The sequence below is a fragment of the Lontra canadensis genome, unplaced genomic scaffold (assembly GCF_010015895.1).
Source record: "Lontra canadensis isolate GAN:19392208 unplaced genomic scaffold, GSC_riverotter_1.0 scaffold125, whole genome shotgun sequence".
In the NCBI taxonomy this organism is placed as follows: domain Eukaryota; kingdom Metazoa; phylum Chordata; class Mammalia; order Carnivora; family Mustelidae; genus Lontra; species Lontra canadensis.
The window spans coordinates 2587035-2606210 of NW_022631119.1; the positions used below are offsets into that span (position 1 = coordinate 2587035).

The 19176-nt window shown below is 38.7% G+C and overlaps 1 protein-coding gene across 16 annotated transcripts; it reads left to right on the top strand.

Annotated features, from left to right (window-relative positions):
• Window positions 1-55: 55 nt before the first annotated feature.
• ZNF146 (zinc finger protein 146) lies at window positions 56-18060 on the top strand. 16 transcript variants are annotated; one of them, XM_032842151.1, is made up of 4 exons: window positions 80-169; window positions 815-889; window positions 8175-8407; window positions 14996-18060. In XM_032842151.1, exon 4 carries the CDS (start codon window positions 15775-15777, stop codon window positions 16651-16653), a length of 879 nt encoding a protein of 292 aa, XP_032698042.1. In that variant the 5' UTR covers window positions 80-169; window positions 815-889; window positions 8175-8407; window positions 14996-15774; the 3' UTR covers window positions 16654-18060. The 16 variants fall into 16 exon arrangements, with proteins under 16 accessions (XP_032698041.1, XP_032698051.1, XP_032698042.1 ...); XM_032842152.1 differs by lacking the exon at window positions 80-169 and adding an exon at window positions 241-344 and having other exon boundaries at window positions 819-889; XM_032842158.1 differs by lacking the exon at window positions 80-169 and adding an exon at window positions 241-344 and having other exon boundaries at window positions 819-889; window positions 8315-8407.
• Window positions 18061-19176: the final 1116 nt, after the last annotated feature.

Genomic DNA, 19176 nt, shown 5'->3' on the forward strand with positions numbered 1-19176 from the left:
CTCCCACCAGGCTTCAGCTGATTTTCTTCTAAAGCAGGACGACTCACCCTTAGAGCCCCATAATTACTGGACGAGGCAGCCAAGTTCGTGTGGGACAGAGTGCTGACCAGCAAAGCCTAAAGGGAAATGTAGTTCAAGGCCGGAAAAACGGCGTTGCTGTAGACAGAAGGTAATCAAATACCAGGCTAGGCCTGGCCACGGTGACCGTGAGGGCCGCGTCGCGGAGACTTCTGGGAGTGTTCGCTCGCCCTCGGAGTGCGCAGGCGCAGCGCGCCGAGTGGACATTTTGGTCTTTGTCCGCGGGTCAGTCCGGCCCCTGGGTCCACGTGGCGCGAAAGTAGGAGGTGGGATGTGGGCGTCTTGGGCTGGTCGGGTCGGGGAGGTTGAAGGGGAGGATTCTGGATTTGTTGGGGCGCGGCGCGGGGATGAGTAGTGGGTTTAAGAGCTTCTGGCCTACGTGCGGGGTGGGGGTGGGGGTTTCTGAGGAGGGTTCTAGCGTGTGTGACCCTGAGTTTGCCCGCAAGTTTGGATGTTGGGATTATTGAGTGAGAAACTGTGAGTGCAGGATTGTGTATGGCTGCATCTGAGAGGGAGATGTAGGAGACTAGTATTGAGGTAATAATTTGCGAGCCGCACTTCCCTTGTCGAAAGTGCTGATAATAACGGTGCCATCTTCGTGGAGTGTTTTTTATTTGATTATTTGAAGGGGGGGAAAAGCTTGATGATAAATGATTTAAAAGTGAATTTTTATATAAAATGCATTTACTTTTAATTGAAGTAGAATACAGATCACCGTTGTTTCTTCTTTTTTAAGCAAGCAAGACTATTTCGAAGGCACTTTTTGTTGGTGGAAGAGCTTCAGACGATCTCAAATCTTCTGATCTAAAGGGTATTTTAATAGGGCTGCTGTTAAATCCTAGATTAAATATCGACGTTGCACTTTGAGCAACAGCGTCATATAGCACAGAAAGCCCGGGATTAGAGTCAAGGGTTTGGAGTTCTAGATTAGGCATGGTAATCTTCATTATTTGAAGAAAATTTAGTTGTCGCAATGTTTATTTACTAGTCTGACCTAGATTCTAGGTGTCTGACTCCTAAGTGAATCGAGGTGTTCCCAAGTTGAATGGATTTTGTGAAGTAACAAAGACCGTTAACTCTTGTCTGCAAAAATGGTTTTTCTAAGGAATCCCTACAGTCATCCCTAACAGAATTTTTAAAAAATAAGAGTTAAGTGGGTACCAATTTAATACTTACAAATCAACAGTCTTCAAATAGACAACAGCCAGTTAGAAGACATAGTAGAAAACTATTTACAATAGCAATAAAAATGAGAAATAAGCAGTATGCAAAACTATTAGAAAAGAACTCTAAAAAGTGTTGAGAGGCGTAACAGGAGATACTATCAAATAGATACACCATGTTTTTCAATAGGGAGAGGTCAGAAAGAAGCACGTGCAGATTTAAGTAAATTTATTAATTCAATGTGATCCTAATAAAAGCATCTACAGTTTTTTTTGGGGGGATTATATAAGCTGATTATGGATTTCATATGGAAAAATAAGCTAGAATAGCGGTAAAACCTCTGAAAAAGAAAAGCAGTTGGATGTGGGGAAGTGGGAGCCCGGCGCTAATGTTTTTTTGTTTTTCGTTTTTTTGAATTTCAGTTCCAGTATAGTTAACATACACTGTTATGTGTTTCAAGTATACAGTATAGTGATTTAACAGTTCTATATATTATTCAGTGCATCAAGACAAGTGTACTCTTAATCCCTTTCAGTTGTTTCACCCTTCCCCCTACCCACCCACTTCCCCTCTGGTAACCATCTGTTTGTTCCCTATAGTTAAGAGTCTGTTTTTTTGGTTTGTCTTTTTTTTTTTTTTCCTTTGTTCGTTTCTTAGATTCCACACGAGTGAAATCATATGCTATTTGTCTTTCTCTGACTGACTGATTTCGCTTAGCATTATACTCTCTAGATCGATACATCTAGTGGTAACATTTTAAATTATAAATCTCTAGAAATTAAAATTGTATTGGTGTTAGCACGAAGCAGGCCAATGAAGGGAAATTTGGCAGCGTCTCTAATTAAAATGTATTTTCTTTTTGACACGGCTATTTCACATCTGGAAATAATCCTACAAATGTACCCCCATACAGGTGTGAGGTTGCTCATTGCAGCAGTGTTTAGCGTAGGTAAAGATTAGCCATCACTAGGAGATTTGTTGGATAAAATTAGGTCATTTTATACAACAGAGTAATATACAAGTGTACAAAAGAACGAGGAGGAAGCTTTCTGTATATTGACACTGAAATAACTCTAAAATGTATTGTGCAGTGAAAAAAACAAGATGCCAAATGAATGGTATGCTTCATTTGAAGTAAGAAGGGGCAGAAATAATGTTTGTATTTGTTTCCATTAGAAAACTCAAAAGATAGGCAAGAAACTAATGGAAGTGGCTATCTCTGTTTGGGGTTGTTGTACTGAGATAGGTAGGGCATAGACAAATAGCTTCCTTTTTTTTTTCCCCCCCTTTCTTTTTTTTTTCTTAAAGATTATTTATTCGAGAGAGAGAGTGAGAGTGAGTGAGCACAAGTGGGGGTTGGGGGCAGAGAGAGAGAGGCAGAAGCAACAGGGAGCTTGACTGGGATCATGACCTGAGACATCCAGTGCCCTGGTAAATAACTTTTTATGCTGGTTTTCTAAGTATATGAATTTAGTATTTAAAAGTTTAGGTTTTTTTTCTTTTTTTGTTTTTTGTGGGGTTTTGTTTTGGTTTTTGGTTTTGGTGTTTTTGTTTTGTTTTGTTTTTTTTAAGATTTTTATTTATTTATTTGACAGAGATCACAAGCAGGCAGAGAGGCAGGCAGAGAGAGGAGGGGAAGCAGGCTCCCTGCTGAGCAGAGAGTCTGATGCAGGGCTCTATCCCAGGACCCTGGGATCATGACCTGAGCCGAAGGCAGAGGCTTTAACCCACTGAGCCACCCAGGTGCCCCTTTGTTTTTGTTTTTTAAGGGGATATGGGCCATGGAGCCAGACTGCTGTTAATTCATTCCTCCACCACTTTGTACCTTGATGTACTTAAGCCTATACCTGTTTCTCGTTTACTGATATAGAGAAAATAATAGTATCTAATTCACAGGGTGGTTGGTTGTGTAGATGAATGATTTTTAAGTTCTAAAGAATAGTGCCTGGTATGTAGTAAGTACTCGATAAATAGCAGTATTATTACCTGCAGAATAATAGTTCCTTAAGAAATAATAGTACAGCCATTTGTACTATTTCTGGTAGAAATTTCTGAAAGATTCAAATATATAGATATAAATGTTCTTTTTCATTTCCATTTTAAACTTTTTTTGACATTTCCTTTTATAACTGGAATGAGGAAGTTAGATTCCTGTGTTTAAGTTAGATTCATCTTTAGAAATACATCATTATCTTTTTCATGAGAATGTTCTTTGATTTATGTGATGGTTACTTTCTCAGGGTTGTAATTCGGAACCTCTGATGATGTTTTTTAAAAATCCCGGTTATGACTTTTGGCCAGAGTACATCAGAGGTGATCTTCAAATGGCATAACTCAGGAGAAACTTATGATTTGACTGGTCCATCATTAGTGATTATATTTTTCCCTTCTCGACCAGTTGGCTACACAGTTCTTCCAGCTCCACTTATTAAGTGAAATCTGTGTGATTTACTTTGGTACCATATGCATGTTCATTCCCCATTGATATAATGGATGGTTTCAACACTTATAAATAATCCTTGGCTATATCAGTTTCTTTAAGGGTTGGAAAGTGATGATTTCCTAGTTTTTAAAATTCCTCAGGGCACCTGGGTGGCTCAGTCTTTAAGCGGCTGCTTTGGCTCAGGTCCTCATCCCAGTGTTCTGGGATGGAGTCCTGTGTCAGGCTTCCTGCTTAGCAGAAAGCCTGCTTCTCCCTGTTCCACTCCCCTTCCTTGTGTTCCTTCTCAGTGTGTCTCTCTCTCTCAAATAAATATATACAATCTTTAAAAAAATTCCCTTTACATTTATTTGATTGCGAACCTCAAATTTTTCTGACTTGTAAGCATCGTTATTTGTTTTTTAAGTTTACTATTTTGAAATTCCATTTTGATCAAATAAATAAATTCTCACATGTATTTGGTCTATTTCTGGAGTTTATAGTCTCATCCATCTTCTGGTCTGTATTCATATACCAGTATTTATCTTTTTATCTTTTTATTGTTGAAGCTTTACAATTTTGGTGTTGCTAGTCTGTTACTGGTTGTTCTTTCTTTCTTTATTTATTTTTTTAAGATTTTATTTATTTGTGAGAGAGTGCGTGCACACCTGCATGCTTGGCAGCGGGGCGGGGTGTGTGGAATCTCAAGCAGACTCCCCGCTGAGTGTGGAGCCAGTCTCAGGACCCTGAGATCATGACCTGAGCCAAAATCAAGAGTCAGACACACAACTGCCTGAGCCACCCAGGCGCCCCCTTGCTTATTTATTTTTCTGTGTAAACTTTAGAGTTAACTTGTCTAGTTCTAGGGGGAAAAAAGCTTATTTTTATTGGTATTGCACTAAATTTATATAATAACTTAGAAAGGGACATTAGATCTTTATGATGTTAAATATTGTCCATGCATGATACATATTTTATATGTTCCAATTTCCTTTTGGGTCTTCTGGAGTGTTTAAACTTTTTTTTCATTCAGGTTTTGGACCTTCTTACTAAGTTTATTTCTAGGTACTTTATCTTTTCTATTGCTGTTGTAAATGGAGTCATTGTTGTGGTTTATGAGAAAGTCATTGATTTCTATAAATTAGTTTTATTTCCAGCTTAATTTACTGGATTATTTTTTTACATTTATATAATACTTTAGACAGTGGGCATCCTTATTTTTATTAGAATGTGATAGAAGCTCCTCCAGTGTTTTTGCATTGGATAAGATGTTGGCTTCTGTGGTCAGATATATGATTACCTATATATATGTTACCCATGCTGCCTGCAACTCAGGGGATGTGAGTAGAAACCAAAAGTGTAGGGCTGAGGTTGCTGCTATGCTTCAGATGAAAAAAACAACCAGGAAAGATCACATTAATCAAGGAAACCAAAAATCCCCCCAAACTCTAATACTGTAGTCTTAAAAAAAAGAAAAAAATCAGGCAGAACAAAATAAGATGTCTAGTAAGATATCCATTCTTTTTTTTTTTTTTTAAGATTTTATTTCTAAGTAATCTCTACACCCAGCATGGGGCCTGAACTCACAACCTCGAAATCAAGAGTCACATGCTCTACCGACTGAGCTAGCCAGGTACCCCAAAATGTCCATTCTTACTTTGTTTTCTTTTCATTCCCTCTTTTTTTTTAAATTTTTTTAATTTTAATTTTAATTTTTTTTTAAGATTTTATTTATTTATTTGACAGAGATCACAAGTAGACAGAGAGGCAGGCAGAGAGAGAGAGAGAGAGAGAGGGAAGCAGACTCCCCACTGAGCAGAGAGCCCGATGCGGGACTCGATCCCAGGACCCTGAGATCATGACCTGAGCTGAAGGCAGCGGCTTAACCCACTGAGCCACCCCGGCGCCCCTCATTCCCTCTTTTTGAGTGACCTTTACTTCACTCAGTTTCTTTATCATTGTATTCTTTTTTTTTTATTAACTTTTTTTGTAATTTCAAGTTTTTGTTTAAATTCCAGTTAGTTAACATAAAATGTAATATTAGCTTCAGAAGTAGAATTTAGTGATTCATCACTTACCTGTAACACCCAGTGCTCATCACAACAAATGACCTCCTTAATACCCATCACCCATTTAACCCATTCTCTCACCTACCTCCCCTCTGGCAACCCTCAGTTTGTTCTCTATAGTAAAGGGTCTGTTTTTGTCATTGTGTTCTTTATATAGCTTGCTTCTTAAAGTTCTAAAAATTTCATTTTGTTTTCATTTTCTTTCTTCCTTTGTGGCAGTACTTTTCATGTGAGTTTGCTCAGCTGTTTGAAAATTGTGCTGTTTGCTTTCACTGTTTTTCTTGTAGTATCTTTGTATGGACACAGACAAATTATTTTGTTTACTCATGTTTGTATGAGAGAGTTTTTTGAGACCATTATCAGGAAAAAGGAAACAGTAGCATTCTGTGCTTCAGAGCTCCTACACCTCTTTTTAGTGTTATGTAATCTTTCTTGCTGTGCATACCATACTGTTGTGGTTCCTGCACTGGATCTGCTATTTTGAGTGTTTGGGGCTACACTTAATATAATTTAGAGTGAACATATTCTTTCTACTAGTTTTATGAAAAATAATAGTGTGTATTGGCCGCCCACCACCCCCATTATTCTTGATATTTTGTATAGTTTTCAGAAGAAGTACTTGAAAGATACAAAACTAAGCAGCCACCATGCTCCTTTGAAACCTTTCCTTGCCTCTTTAACTGTTGGGTGTTCCTAGGATTCTGTCCTTGACTATCTTCTTCACATCTCTAAGCAGTCATAGTCACATTCCACCTATGTCTTCAGCAGCACTGATATTCTCACAGCTGGTAAATTCCTGTTTCCTTCCTGGGCTTTCTAGGCCTGTTCTGAGCACATTATGTCTGTGTGCAGTTGCCTAATGAATATACCTGCCTGCATGTTGCTCAGAAACCTGACACTCTGGATATCAAACTTGAATAGAATATCAAATTTGATCTCCTTTCCCCTGCTGATTGTCTTCAGGAAACTAACCCTCTCCTATTTCTCTCTAGGTACATTACTGTTTGTTTGTTTGTTTGTTTGTTTATTAAAAGATTTTATTTATTTATTTGATAGAAACACAGCGAGAGAGGAACAGAAGAAGGGGGAGTGGGAGAGGGAGAAGCGGGCTTCCCACAGAGCAGGCAGCCTGATGCGGGGCTCCTGGGATCATGACCTGAGCGGAAGGCAGACACTTAATGACTGAGCCATCCAGGTGCCCCTACATTACTGTTAAAATTATGTTCTAAGCCCTCCATCTCTGCCATACCCCAGCACAAAAATTGGTAACCAAGCTTCTTCAACATGCATAGTATGTTAGTATGATAGTGTATGATATGTATGATAATGTGTATGTGTATAGCAGTAACTCAGGTTTTTAGGATTTTGCTTTTTTTATATGATTTTGACTTTATAGAAAAGTTGGATTAGTTTAGAAAGTCCCATATATCCTTTACACAAATTTACCATTTATGTTTTGTTTTTTTGCTTTGTTTTTCCTACTTTCTTTGTCCAGATATTTTTGTGTATAATTTTTTTTGAGCCATTTGAGACTAAGTTGCATACGTGCTTCCTAGACTAAGTTGCATACGTGCTTCCTTTATAAGTACTTGAGCGCGGATTTTCTAAGAACAAGTACTTTGTTTTTCATAACCATGGTATGGTAAACAAAAACTAAGCCTTGGTGGCTTAGTGGGTTAAGCCTCTGCCTTTGGCTCAGGTCATGGTCTCAGGGTCCTGGGATGGAGCCATGTGTTGGGCTCTCTGCTCAGCAATGAGCCTGCTTCCTCCTCTTTCACTGCCTTCCTCTCTGCCTACTTGTGATCTCTCTCTGTCAAATAAATAAATAAAATCTTTTAAAAAATTTTTTAACATCAACACATTGCTATTATTTAACATAAAATCCATATTCAAATTTTGTCAGTTCCAATAATGTCCTTAAAAATGTTTTTTGAGTGAATGAATGAATGAATGTATATTTACAGGACATTTCTGATACATAGTTTTAACTAGATTATAATACAAAGTAAATGTTAGGACTCTGGGGAAACTTTTTGCAGCTTTATTCCTGAATACTGTAAGAACAATTTCCTATGCATTGTATTCTGGTGACTTAGTTCTGATAGGCATCTACTGCTGTTGTCATGATGTGAGTATTAAAATCATCCAGGAATAATAGCCATGGTTAAAATCCAGTCAGGAACCTATGTATAAATGTGGTGGTACAGAACAGTAGCAACCAGTCGTAGAAGGTATGAAACAGCTTTCCTGTGTTAAGTAAAATTCTGAGAAATAATTCTCTCTCTCTCTTTTTTTTTTTTTTTTTTTACCCCATTTCTGGAAATGTAAATGGTTTAATGAGTCTGGCTTTGAAATTCAAGTTTCAGGTAGTCCTCGTTTCTTATTATAATTGTGTGTGCATTAATCTCTAAGGCAAAAGGTCATTACTTCCCTCTTTTTCACAGGGCCACTTCCTTGTAATCCTGGAAACTGCACCTTCCTCATCATTGAGAAGGCCTGGAGGCCCCTGGGCTCAGCCTTAGTTCTAGGATGGTACTTTGGCCCCCAGCATTAACATTCTAGTGCTGTGTCATTTCCCCAAAAGCAGGTTATAAACTGACCAAACTGTATGTGATCCTGTGTTGGAATAAGAAGACACTGGATGGTGGAGAACCAAGTGGAAAGGAAATTTGTTCAGGTGAGTGAATGGCAAGGTAGGTCACCGTTGGTCAGGCAACATTGACACCTTTGAAATACTCGGATATTTTCTTACAGGCCCTAGACTTGGGAGTATTTACTTGTTATGAATTCTTTAGATGGCTGGCTTACATTTACAGTCATCATTTTTGCTGCTTTATTTAATCAGACTTTTTAGATACCCCTCTTAACTCCGTTCTGGATGTCAGGACTTCACACTTTATTTCTATTACTGCTGTGTGATTTTTCTCTCATCATACCTCCCAATTTGATAGACTTTTTTCCTCAAGCATTGTCTTTTATAAGTCTTAAGTGTTGAGGTGCCTGGGTGACTCAGTCCTTAGGCGTCTCCCTTCGTCTCAGGTCAAAATCCCAGGGTCTTGGAATCAAGCCCAGCATCCGGCTCCTTGCTCTGTGGGAAGCCTGCTTCTCCCTCTCCCCCTGTTTGTGTTCCCTCTCTCGCTGTCTCTCTGTCAAATAAATGAAATCTTTTTTTAAAAAAAGTCTTGGGCGCCTGAGTGGCTCAGTGGATTAAGCCTCTGCCTTGGGCTCAGGTCATGATCTCAGGGTCTTGGGATAGAGCCCCACATCAGGCTCTCTGCTCAGCAGGGAGCCTGCTTCCCCCTCTATCTGCCTGCCTCTCTGCCTACTTGTGATCTGGCTCTGTCAAATAAATAAATAAATAAATATAAGTAAATGAAAATTTTTTAAATATTTAAAAAATGTCTTTTTTGGGGTGCCTGGGTGACTCAGTGGGTTAAAGCCTCTGCCTTCGGCTCAGGTCATGATGCCAGGGTGCTGGGATCAAGCCCCACAGCAGGCTCCAGCTCGGTGGGAAGCCTGCTTCCCCATCTCTCTCTGCCTGCCTCTCTGCCTATTTGTGATATCTCTCTGTCAAATAAATAAACAAAATCTTTAAAAAAAAAAAAAAAGTATATATAGTCTGACATTTAGGTTCCTTTTTATTACTTGCTACCTTCTTTTCATTCTTTCAGTGGTTAAATGCCTCTGAATTATGTTTTACATCTGTAATCATGCTTCATGTTGTCTGCTTATCCCACCTTCTCCCCCATTACACATCTGTATTTCCTTGCTCAGTCCTACTTTTCCTACCATTTAGGGATGCTGGTGGGTCCACCAAGTCTTCTGTATCCAACCTACATTCCAGTGATTCTGTTGTTAAAAACCAGGAGGTGATGATTTGTCCCTTGAGGCTATGCCTTATGTTTTTAGAGAGCATTGTGCCTGAGAACCCTTCCTAAAAACAGCAACAATGGCTGATGCCTGCTAACAATCCTCATAAGACATTAGGATTATAGCTACTTCCTGCTCTTCTCAACAATGCAGTCCCCCCCCCTTTTCCCCTGTTTTTCTTTATCTTTCACCGATGTGAAAAGTGGGCAGAGATGTTCTTATTTTAACTTTTTAGAAGAAAGGATCTATTTATGTCTTGTGAGTCACCCCTGTAGGAATTCTCTCTTCTGTTTGATTGGTGCTTTGATGACCTGAGATGCTGCTTTATCTTGCTAAGTGTTTTCTTATCTTTTGCTTTTATTTTTTTCCCCCTTTTTCCTCTTACTGGAGGTGGCTTCTAGAACACTGCATTGTGCCTTTCCTCCTTTTCTTTAGAAATTAAATCCCAGAGAGGACTCATTTTTTTAAAAGATTTTATTTATTTGAGAGAGTATGCCGGTGAACAGGTGTGCAAGTGGAGAGGATCAGAGGGAGTGAAAGAATCTGAAGCAGACTCCATGCTCAGTGCGGAGTCCGTTGTGGGGCTGGATCTTATAACCGGTGTGATTGTGACCAGAGCTGAAAGAAACCAAGAGCTGGATACTTAACTGAGTCACCCAGGCACCCTGACACTCATTTATTCTGAAGTTAGAAGTAACTCTTTAGTATCAATTTTTATTTTTCCAGTCTGTCTTGCCCACCTTAATTTTACCTATTTGTAGGATAAACAACTGTCTGATTTGTTTCTTTCTTTTTTTTTTAATCACTGAAGTCATTAATATAATAACTCAGATTGAAGGGATGCCTGTGGCTCAGCAGGTTGGGGTCTGCCTTCAGCTCAGGTCATGATCGTACCGCATCAGGCTCCCTGCTTTTTGGGGAGTCTGCTTCTACCTCTCCCTTTGCCCAATGTTTTCCCCTGCTTTTGATCTTGGTCTCTCTTTTTCTTTCTGGCAAATAAATCTTTTTTAAAAAATAAAAAAAATTAACCTTGAAGACATCTTTTTGAGATAACAATTACCCCTTTTTTTTTTTCTTAAAGATTTTATTTATTTGGCAGGCAGAGATCACAAGTAGGCAGAGAAGAGAGAGAGGAGGAGGAAGCAGGCTCCCTGCCGAGCAGAGAGCCTGATGCAGGGCTTGATCCCAGGACCCTGGGATCATGACCTGAGCCGAAGGCAGAGGTTTTAACCCACTGACCCACCCAGGCGCCCCAACTATTACCCTTTCATTTACAATAGACGTATATGTGTAGATGTATAGAATTTTATTTATTACTATGCTATTTTTTTCTTTCATGGAATTTATATTTGTCATACTTTTGTTTTGGTTTTCTGTATTTAGCATAAACTCCCTTGGATACCTTAGAATAGTTAAAAGCGCTCTAAATACTAGTTTCCACATGGTCAAATGCATTGGAAAATTTTTTCCATTTTTTTTCCCATGAAGATTTACCTGTAGAATTTTGGTTCTTCTGTTCCAGTCAGAACTGGCTGTACTCTGACCTGATAGTTAGCTCTGATCTTGTAGTTTTTCATCAACATTATCAAAGACTTTTTCATTTGTTTTCCCTATGTTATATTCTATCTTTCTTGTATTCTGTATCACCTTCTCTGTCTACTCATTTGGTGGAGCTCATGTAGTAGCATCCTGAGAGGAAAAGTGCATTGAAAAAAAATTTTTTAACATTTACATATCTCAAGAATGCCTTTGTCTCATTAGATTGGTAGGCTAAGCTTAGAATTTTCCCTCAGAATTTTGTCTTTTAGCTTCCTGTGTTTCTGTTGAGAAATTTGGTGCCATTCTGATTCCTGTTCTTTGGGTGATACATACCTGTGTGTAGTTGGGTGATGTATATATGTGTGTATATACATATATAGTAGGGTTTTTTTTTTTTTAATGGCCTCTTTATTTTTTTCTTTTGAAATGTCACAGTGACACATGTAGGTATGCATCTTTTATTCATCGTGCAAGGTACTGCATGTGCCCTTTTAAGTCTAGAGATTCATGACTTACAGGAGAGCAAGCTTTTTTGTTTGTTTTTCTTTGAGTATCTCCTCTAATCAGTGTTTTCCTTTTGTTTTCTGGAACTTCACTCAGCTAATATGTTACCTTGCTTTATGCTCTGAATTTGTCTTTTAAAAAAATTGATGTCTAATTCACCTACAACATTATATAAGTTTCAGATGTACAATATTATAATTTTTTCCTAAGATTTTATTAAAAAAAGATTTTATTTAAATTCAAGCTAGTTAACATATGGTATGTTACTAATTTCAGGGGTAGAATTTAATGATTCATCAGTTGCAAATATCACCCAGTTCTGATCACATCAGGTGCCCTCCTTAATGCCCATTGCCCAGTTACCCCATCCCCCCTCACACACTGCAGCATAATTCGTGTTTGTGTATATTATGAAATGATCACGATAACTCTAGTTAGCGTCTGTCAACACACATGGTTAAAGAACTTTTTTTTTCTTCCAGTGAGAACATGTAAGGAGCTACTCTCTCAGCAACTTCCAAGTATGCAGTACGTATTACTAACTGTAGTTCCCATGCTGTACCTTACATCCCCATGACTTATTTTAAACCTGGAAGTTGTATCCCTTGCACCCATTTTGCCCACACCCCAAACCCACCTCTCTCAACTATCAGTGTGTTCTCTATGAGCTTGGTTTTTTGTTTAAGATTCCACATATAAGTGAGATTATACATTATTTGTCTTTCTCTGACTTCTTTCACTTTCTGTAGTACCCTCAAGTTCCATCCATGTTGTCGCAAATGGTAGTATTTCGTTCTTTTTTATGGCTGAGTGATATTACGTTGTGTGTATGCACCATATTTTCTCTATTCATCTGTTGATGGACATTTAGATTGTTTCCATATCTCAGCTGGTGTAGATAGTGCTGCACTGAACATGGGGGCACATATATCTCCCTGCTGAGCAGGGAGCCTGATGTGGGGCTCCATCCCAGGACCCTGGGATCATGATCCTGAGCCAAAGGCAGACACTTAACTGACTGAGCCACGTAGGTGCCCCTTTAAGTAATCTCTACACCCAACATAGGGCTCAAACTTGCAACCTCAAGATCAGGAGTCTCATACTTCACCAGCTGTACCAGCTAGGTGCCCCTGAATTTGGCTTCTTAAAGCTCCTTCTGGGGAATAACTTGTCACTTGCACTTATATTTCATTGGCCAAACAGTAGCTGGCCATGCCTGAGTTTGCTAGGGTGAAATACTGTAATCCTTCTACAGTAAGATGACCCTTTTATTAATGATTGAGAATACAGTCTAACTTCCTACTCCCCATCTTAAATTAATTTCAAGGGAACTTTTTGTTTTTTCCTTACAGAACCATATTTTTGTTTCACTCATAAAATATCATCTGTCTGATTGGTTTTAGGTTTTGTTGCTGTTTACTGTTCCTTACCTATATTCTAAAGAGTTTCTTATTTTCTCTTTCTTTTTTTTTTTTTTTTTAAAGATTTTATTTATGTATTTGACGGAGATCACAAGTAGGCAGAGAGGCAGGCAGAGAGAGAGGGGGAAGCAGGCTCCCCGCTGAGCAGAGAGCCCAATGCAGGCTCGATCCCAGGACCCTGGGATCATGACCTGAGCTGAAGGCAGAGGATCAGTTAACCCACTGAGTCACCCAGGTGCCCCTTGTTTTTTTTTCTGATGTTGATCTGTCTAATTACTAGGGGTTCCTCAAATGTGTGTGAAATATTGGCTGCAATTTTGTTTAAAACTGATTCACTGAAAGGTGATCATAAGCTCTTTCATGCCTGGTTGCTTCTAGTCATCTAGTAGGTTTCTGTGAGTCAGAAGTAAAATGCCATGGGGTAGGGTGCCTGGGTGGCACAGTTGATTACACGTCTGATTCTTGGTTTTGGCTCAGGTCATAATCTCAGGGTCATGACATCAAGCCCCCTGTCAGACTGTGCTCAGCAGGGTGTCTGCCTGAGATTATTCTCCCTCTTCCTGGGCTCCTCCTACTCATTCTCTCTCTGTCTCTCTCTCAAATAAATCTTTTAAAAAAATGCTATAGGGTGCCTGACTGTCTCAGTTGGTGGGCGTGTGACTTTTGATCTTGGGGTTGTGAGTTCAAGCCCCACATTGGGTGTAGAAATTATTTAAAAATAAAATCTTAAAAAAAAGGGGGGGGGGCAAAAATGCCTTATGGTCCAGGATCTCCACAGAAGGATTATACCACTTTACTCACACAAACCCTGGCGTGTCCAGGTCCTTTGTTTTGGCCGAAAAAAATGAGTACAGATGACAGATAACCATCTTGGAGGGGTATCCTACTGAGGTTTTTCATGGGCTTTTCAGGTATTTCAGAGAAGGAGCCTTTTATACCCTGCTCACAGGTATATATACCTGATGGCCAGCCCTTTTTTGGCATGAGCTACAGACTGTCCTGGAGGTCTCACCATGTTATGTACAGATTTAATCCCATTGATTGCAGTGTAGCACTCTCCCTTGTCATCTCTTACTGGATATCCCTGAGCCTGGAGATTTCTCTGATTAAATTTCTGCCAAGAATGATTTCTATTTCATCAAACGCGTGGTCGTCCTACTGGGAGGGTAGTGCTCCAGCCGCACCTATATCTTTTTTTCAGCTACCGTCCTTTATTACTTCTTTTGAGGTACTTGATTCCCTCCGTTTCCTTAGTCTTTCTGATATTTCGTGGCATAAATTGGTTTGACATTGGCTTCTTCTTCTGCAGGATCTTTACATACTTAAACTTCCTCAGCTATGCCGTGTTGAAAATCTTTTGTGTGCTCTTATGTTATCAGGAAATTTGTTAATGTCTGTGTGTATTGATATCTCCAGTCATATCCATTTTTTCTTGTGAGCTTGTGACTTGTATCATCTTCCCTTTTCTTGTCTTTTTAATTGGGGTTTTGGAAGGAAGCAGTTGTTGGTTAATTCCTTTCCCTTTTTTAGACATCCTTTTCTTAGACTTTCTCAATTCTGTGTCCTCTTTTTATCCTACTTGTCAATTCCTCATTCTCTGTTACATTCAATTTGCCGAACTAAGAAATGGGAATCCTTAAGTTCCGTGTGCCTATGAATGTTAATTATCTATGCAGATACCCTCCACAAAGGTTTCCTTCTCAAAAGTTATTTGTTGACATTGGTCATGAGGATTTTTTCATGCTGTGAGGTGGCCTTCCATAGTTCATCCCAATAGCACAATCCAAAATTTTATTACCAGTAATGGGAAAATTCATAAATAATGATAACATAAAGCTAACATTATCAAGGCTTACCATTTATCAGCCACAGTACTAAGCACTTTTATACATTACCTCCTTTAAATGATGATTCTTTGTACTCCGTTTTAGAAGAAGCCTGAGAAGATGATGAGCAGATAGAGAGGCAGGAGGACGTGGGAAGCAAGTTGCATCCATCTCCAGGAAAGACTGAGGAAAAAAAAGCAGTGAATATAAGAAAATTGGAAAAATACTTCCTCTGATCTCAGACATTATATCTTTTAACGGCAACATATTCTTCAATTTTACTAGAAAGAGTTTGAAATACTGTTTAGCTTACAATCACGCGGGGTGTTGTGTAGGAAAGAATCATCAGCCTAATTTAGTTCGGAAATCCTGCCACAACTTACTCTTTAGGTAATAACCCCCTTTAAGTGTAAATCAGTGTGGAAATGCCTTCGGTTAAAACAGTTTGAACCCCATCTGAAAACAGCATTTATACTGGAGAGAAACCCTATGAATTTACTGAATGTGGGAAAACTTTCACTCACATGCCACACCTCATTAAATGTAGAAGTCAGGCTAGAGAGAAACCCTGTTTCTGAGGAGCCTTTAGCTAGATAACAGATTCATTGAGCAGAAGAAAATTTTTACTGGAGAAAAACCAGTGAATATAACAAAACCTCATTGAGCATTAGAAAATTTATACTTGGAGAGAAAGCTTATAATATACTGTGTATGATAGAGATTTCTCTTGAATTTTATTCCTTACTTTACATTTGAAAGGTCATACACACAGGCCCTTCAAATGTAAGAAATGTGGAAATACCTTCAAGCAAAAGTAAATCCTCATTCATCAAAAAATTCATACTGGAGAGAAACCTTGTGAATGTGGGAAAGCTTCCATTCAGATGTCACACCTCAGTCAGCAGAGAATTTGTAGTGGGGGAAACCCCTTTGCCTGTAAAGTATGTGGGAAAGTCTTCAGCCACAAATCAAATCTCACCGAACATGAACATTTTCATAATAGAGAGAAACCTTTTGAATGTAATGAATGTGGAAAAGCCTTTAGCCAAAAGCAGTATGTCATTAAACATCAGAATACCCATACTGGAGAAAAGCTTTTTGAATGTAATGAATGTGGAAAATCCTTCAGCCAGAAGGAAAACCTCCTTACCCATCAGAAAATTCACACTGGAGAGAAACCTTTTGAGTGTAAGGATTGTGGGAAAGCTTTCATTCAGAAGTCAAACCTCATCAGACACCAGAGAACTCACACGGGAGAGAAGCCTTTTGTATGTAAGGAGTGTGGAAAAACCTTCAGTGGGAAGTCTAACCTTACTGAGCATGAGAAAATTCATATTGGAGAGAAACCCTTTAAATGTAGTGAATGTGGAACAGCTTTTGGCCAGAAGAAGTACCTCATAAAACATCAAAACATTCACACTGGAGAGAAACCCTATGAATGTAATGAATGTGGAAAAGCCTTCTCTCAACGAACGTCACTTATTGTGCATGTGAGGATTCATTCAGGTGATAAACCTTATGAATGCAATGTATGTGGAAAAGCCTTCTCTCAGAGTTCATCTCTTACTGTGCATGTGAGAAGCCATACAGGTGAGAAACCCTATGGTTGTAATGAATGTGGGAAAGCTTTCTCTCAGTTCTCAACCCTTGCTCTGCATTTGAGAATACACACAGGTAAGAAGCCTTATCAATGTAGTGAATGTGGGAAAGCTTTTAGCCAGAAGTCACACCACATTAGACATCAGAAAATTCATACTCATTAAAAACCCTGTAGATATCTTAAAAATTGGAAAATGTTCATCAGGAATTTAAGCCTCTATAGCACATCAGAAGTAATCATGCTCAAGGAAAGCATCACAAAGGAGGAAAACAAAAGTGAAAAAGTTACTGGACACCAGGGAATTTATACTGAAGAGAAAGACATTTGTATGATAAAAATCCTGCACCCACCAAAAAGCTGATGGTGCAGGTAATGCTGAAACTTTAGATGCATTTCCACTAAAATTGGGAATGGTAAACATGCTTCTATTGCTGTCTGCGTAGATCTGGAGATTTTCACCAATGTAATAAAAAAAATAAGTTGTAAGTATTGGAAAGGAAGAGACTTCTATATTGATTTAGCAGAATGGAAGAGATTCTGGAAACACCTATGCATTTATTAGAATTTAGAATATGATAGAAATGGCAGTAGGAGGTAAGAAGATACTGAGACTGTATAAACAATGATTTGGAGGTCATCTGTTCTTCAAGAAAAAACAAACCATGAACTATACACGGAGGTAAGATCCAAGAGGTTAAAAACAGGAATATGAAAAAGCTATATACTGAAATGGTTATGACCTTGGGAGTAGGGAAACATTCCTTATAACAAGTTCAAGAATACCTAGGAATTCTGAGTTTGTATGCTTCAAAATATATAACAGTCTATTTACTGTGGCATGATTTATAGTAGCCATAAGTTGGAAACAACTTAAATACCCATCAGGAACAAAATGGGAAATGCTTATGATGAAATATTGTATATCTGTAAAATTTAACAAGTGAGATCGACATGTATTACAGAGATCTCAAAAATTATGTTGAAGGGGGAAATGAAGTTGCAGAATAACCCATATATTGCAATGACATTTTTGTAAATTTTAATTAAAACTTTTCTCACAAAATTCAGTACTATGTATTGGTAATGGATACTTATATGTATGTATGTTTTTAAAATGTTTTTGAAATGGATTGGAAGATACAGACCAAACTCTTGATAGTGGTTGCTTGTGAAGAGTGGAGAAGGAAAAGGGGATGAGTGTGGGAGGGATGGGATGGGGACTGTTTAAAGGGGACTTCAATTTTATATATAAACATCCATTTCTGTTTAAAACTAAACAGACTGCAAGTAAATATATCAAAATACTGGATAATTCTGGATTGTGGTATATGGATATCTTGTCTTATTTTTTGTACTTTTCTGTATTTTTAAATTTTCTCAAAATAAGAATGGGGGTGAGGATGGGAACACTGTATCTATAGAAATCATGTTCTAATGGATTCATTCCCAATCAAGTACTAAACTTTTTATAGAAAATATTTCTAAAATTTTATCAATGATGAGTGGATGGACTTGCTCTCTATGTAATATGAAATTATCTATTTTATTAAAATTAAAAATGACAGCATAATCCACATTTGTTTTATTTTTACATGTTATGGTGTCTACTATATGGTCTGTCTTTCCACTTTTTTTTTGTTTTAAGATTTTATTTATTTATTTATTTGACAGGAAGAGACAGGGAGAGCAGGAACACAAGCAAGTAGAGTGGGAGAGGGAAAGCAGACCCCTCCCTACCCCCTGCCAGGGCAGGGAGCCTGATGTGGGCCTTGATTCCAGGACCCTGGGATCATGACCTGGGCTGAAGGCAGGTGCTTAACCATCTGAGCCACCCAGGCGCCCCTGTCTTTACACTTTTTTTTTTTTTTTAAGATTTTATTTATTCATTTGACAGAGATCACAAGTAGGCAGAGAGAGGAGGAGGAAGGCTCCTCGAAGAGCAGAGAGCCTGACTCAAGGCTGGATCCCAGGACCCTGGGATCATGACCTGAGCCAAAGGCAGAGGCTTAACCACTGAGCCACCCAGGTGCCCCTGTCCTATACATTTTCATGACAGTAGCTTAAGTTTTGGGGGCACCTGGGTAGTTCAGTAGGTTAAGCTTCCAACTGTGATCTCAGCTCAGGTCTTCCCCGCCTTAAAATTTATTTATTTATTTTAAGGAGGGGAGAGGGGCAAAGGGAAAGAATCTTCAAGCAGACTCTCTGCTGAGTGTAGAGCCCATTCAGGGCTTCATCCCAGAACTCTGAGGTGACCTGAGCTGAAATGATCCAGATGCTGAACTGACTGAGCCACCCAGGTACCCCAAATCTTAGTCCTTTCTAATATGAAGTCCCCCATCTTCTTTTTAAAAGATGTTATATATTAATCTACTCGGGAATTGCACCACATGTTTGTACACCAGTTTAAAATTGCCTCCATTTTATCACCTGCAATTAGGAAAATTATATAAAAATTTTAGCCCTAGAACATTTTCCTAAAGTATTTTTTCCACCTTGATCTATCTTGCTTCCCTTAGCTCTTCTCTTAACTCTGCTCCTGTTTGTGCAGCTTTGGAGTCAACGGAGTAATTCAAGCCTGACCCTAAGACAAAACAGGGGAATGCCTTAGGTGTTCACTGGCCATGGCATAGGACTCCTCCCCCACAGCAAGACTGGTTGTATTAACCCGTAGAGGAAAATGGAATCT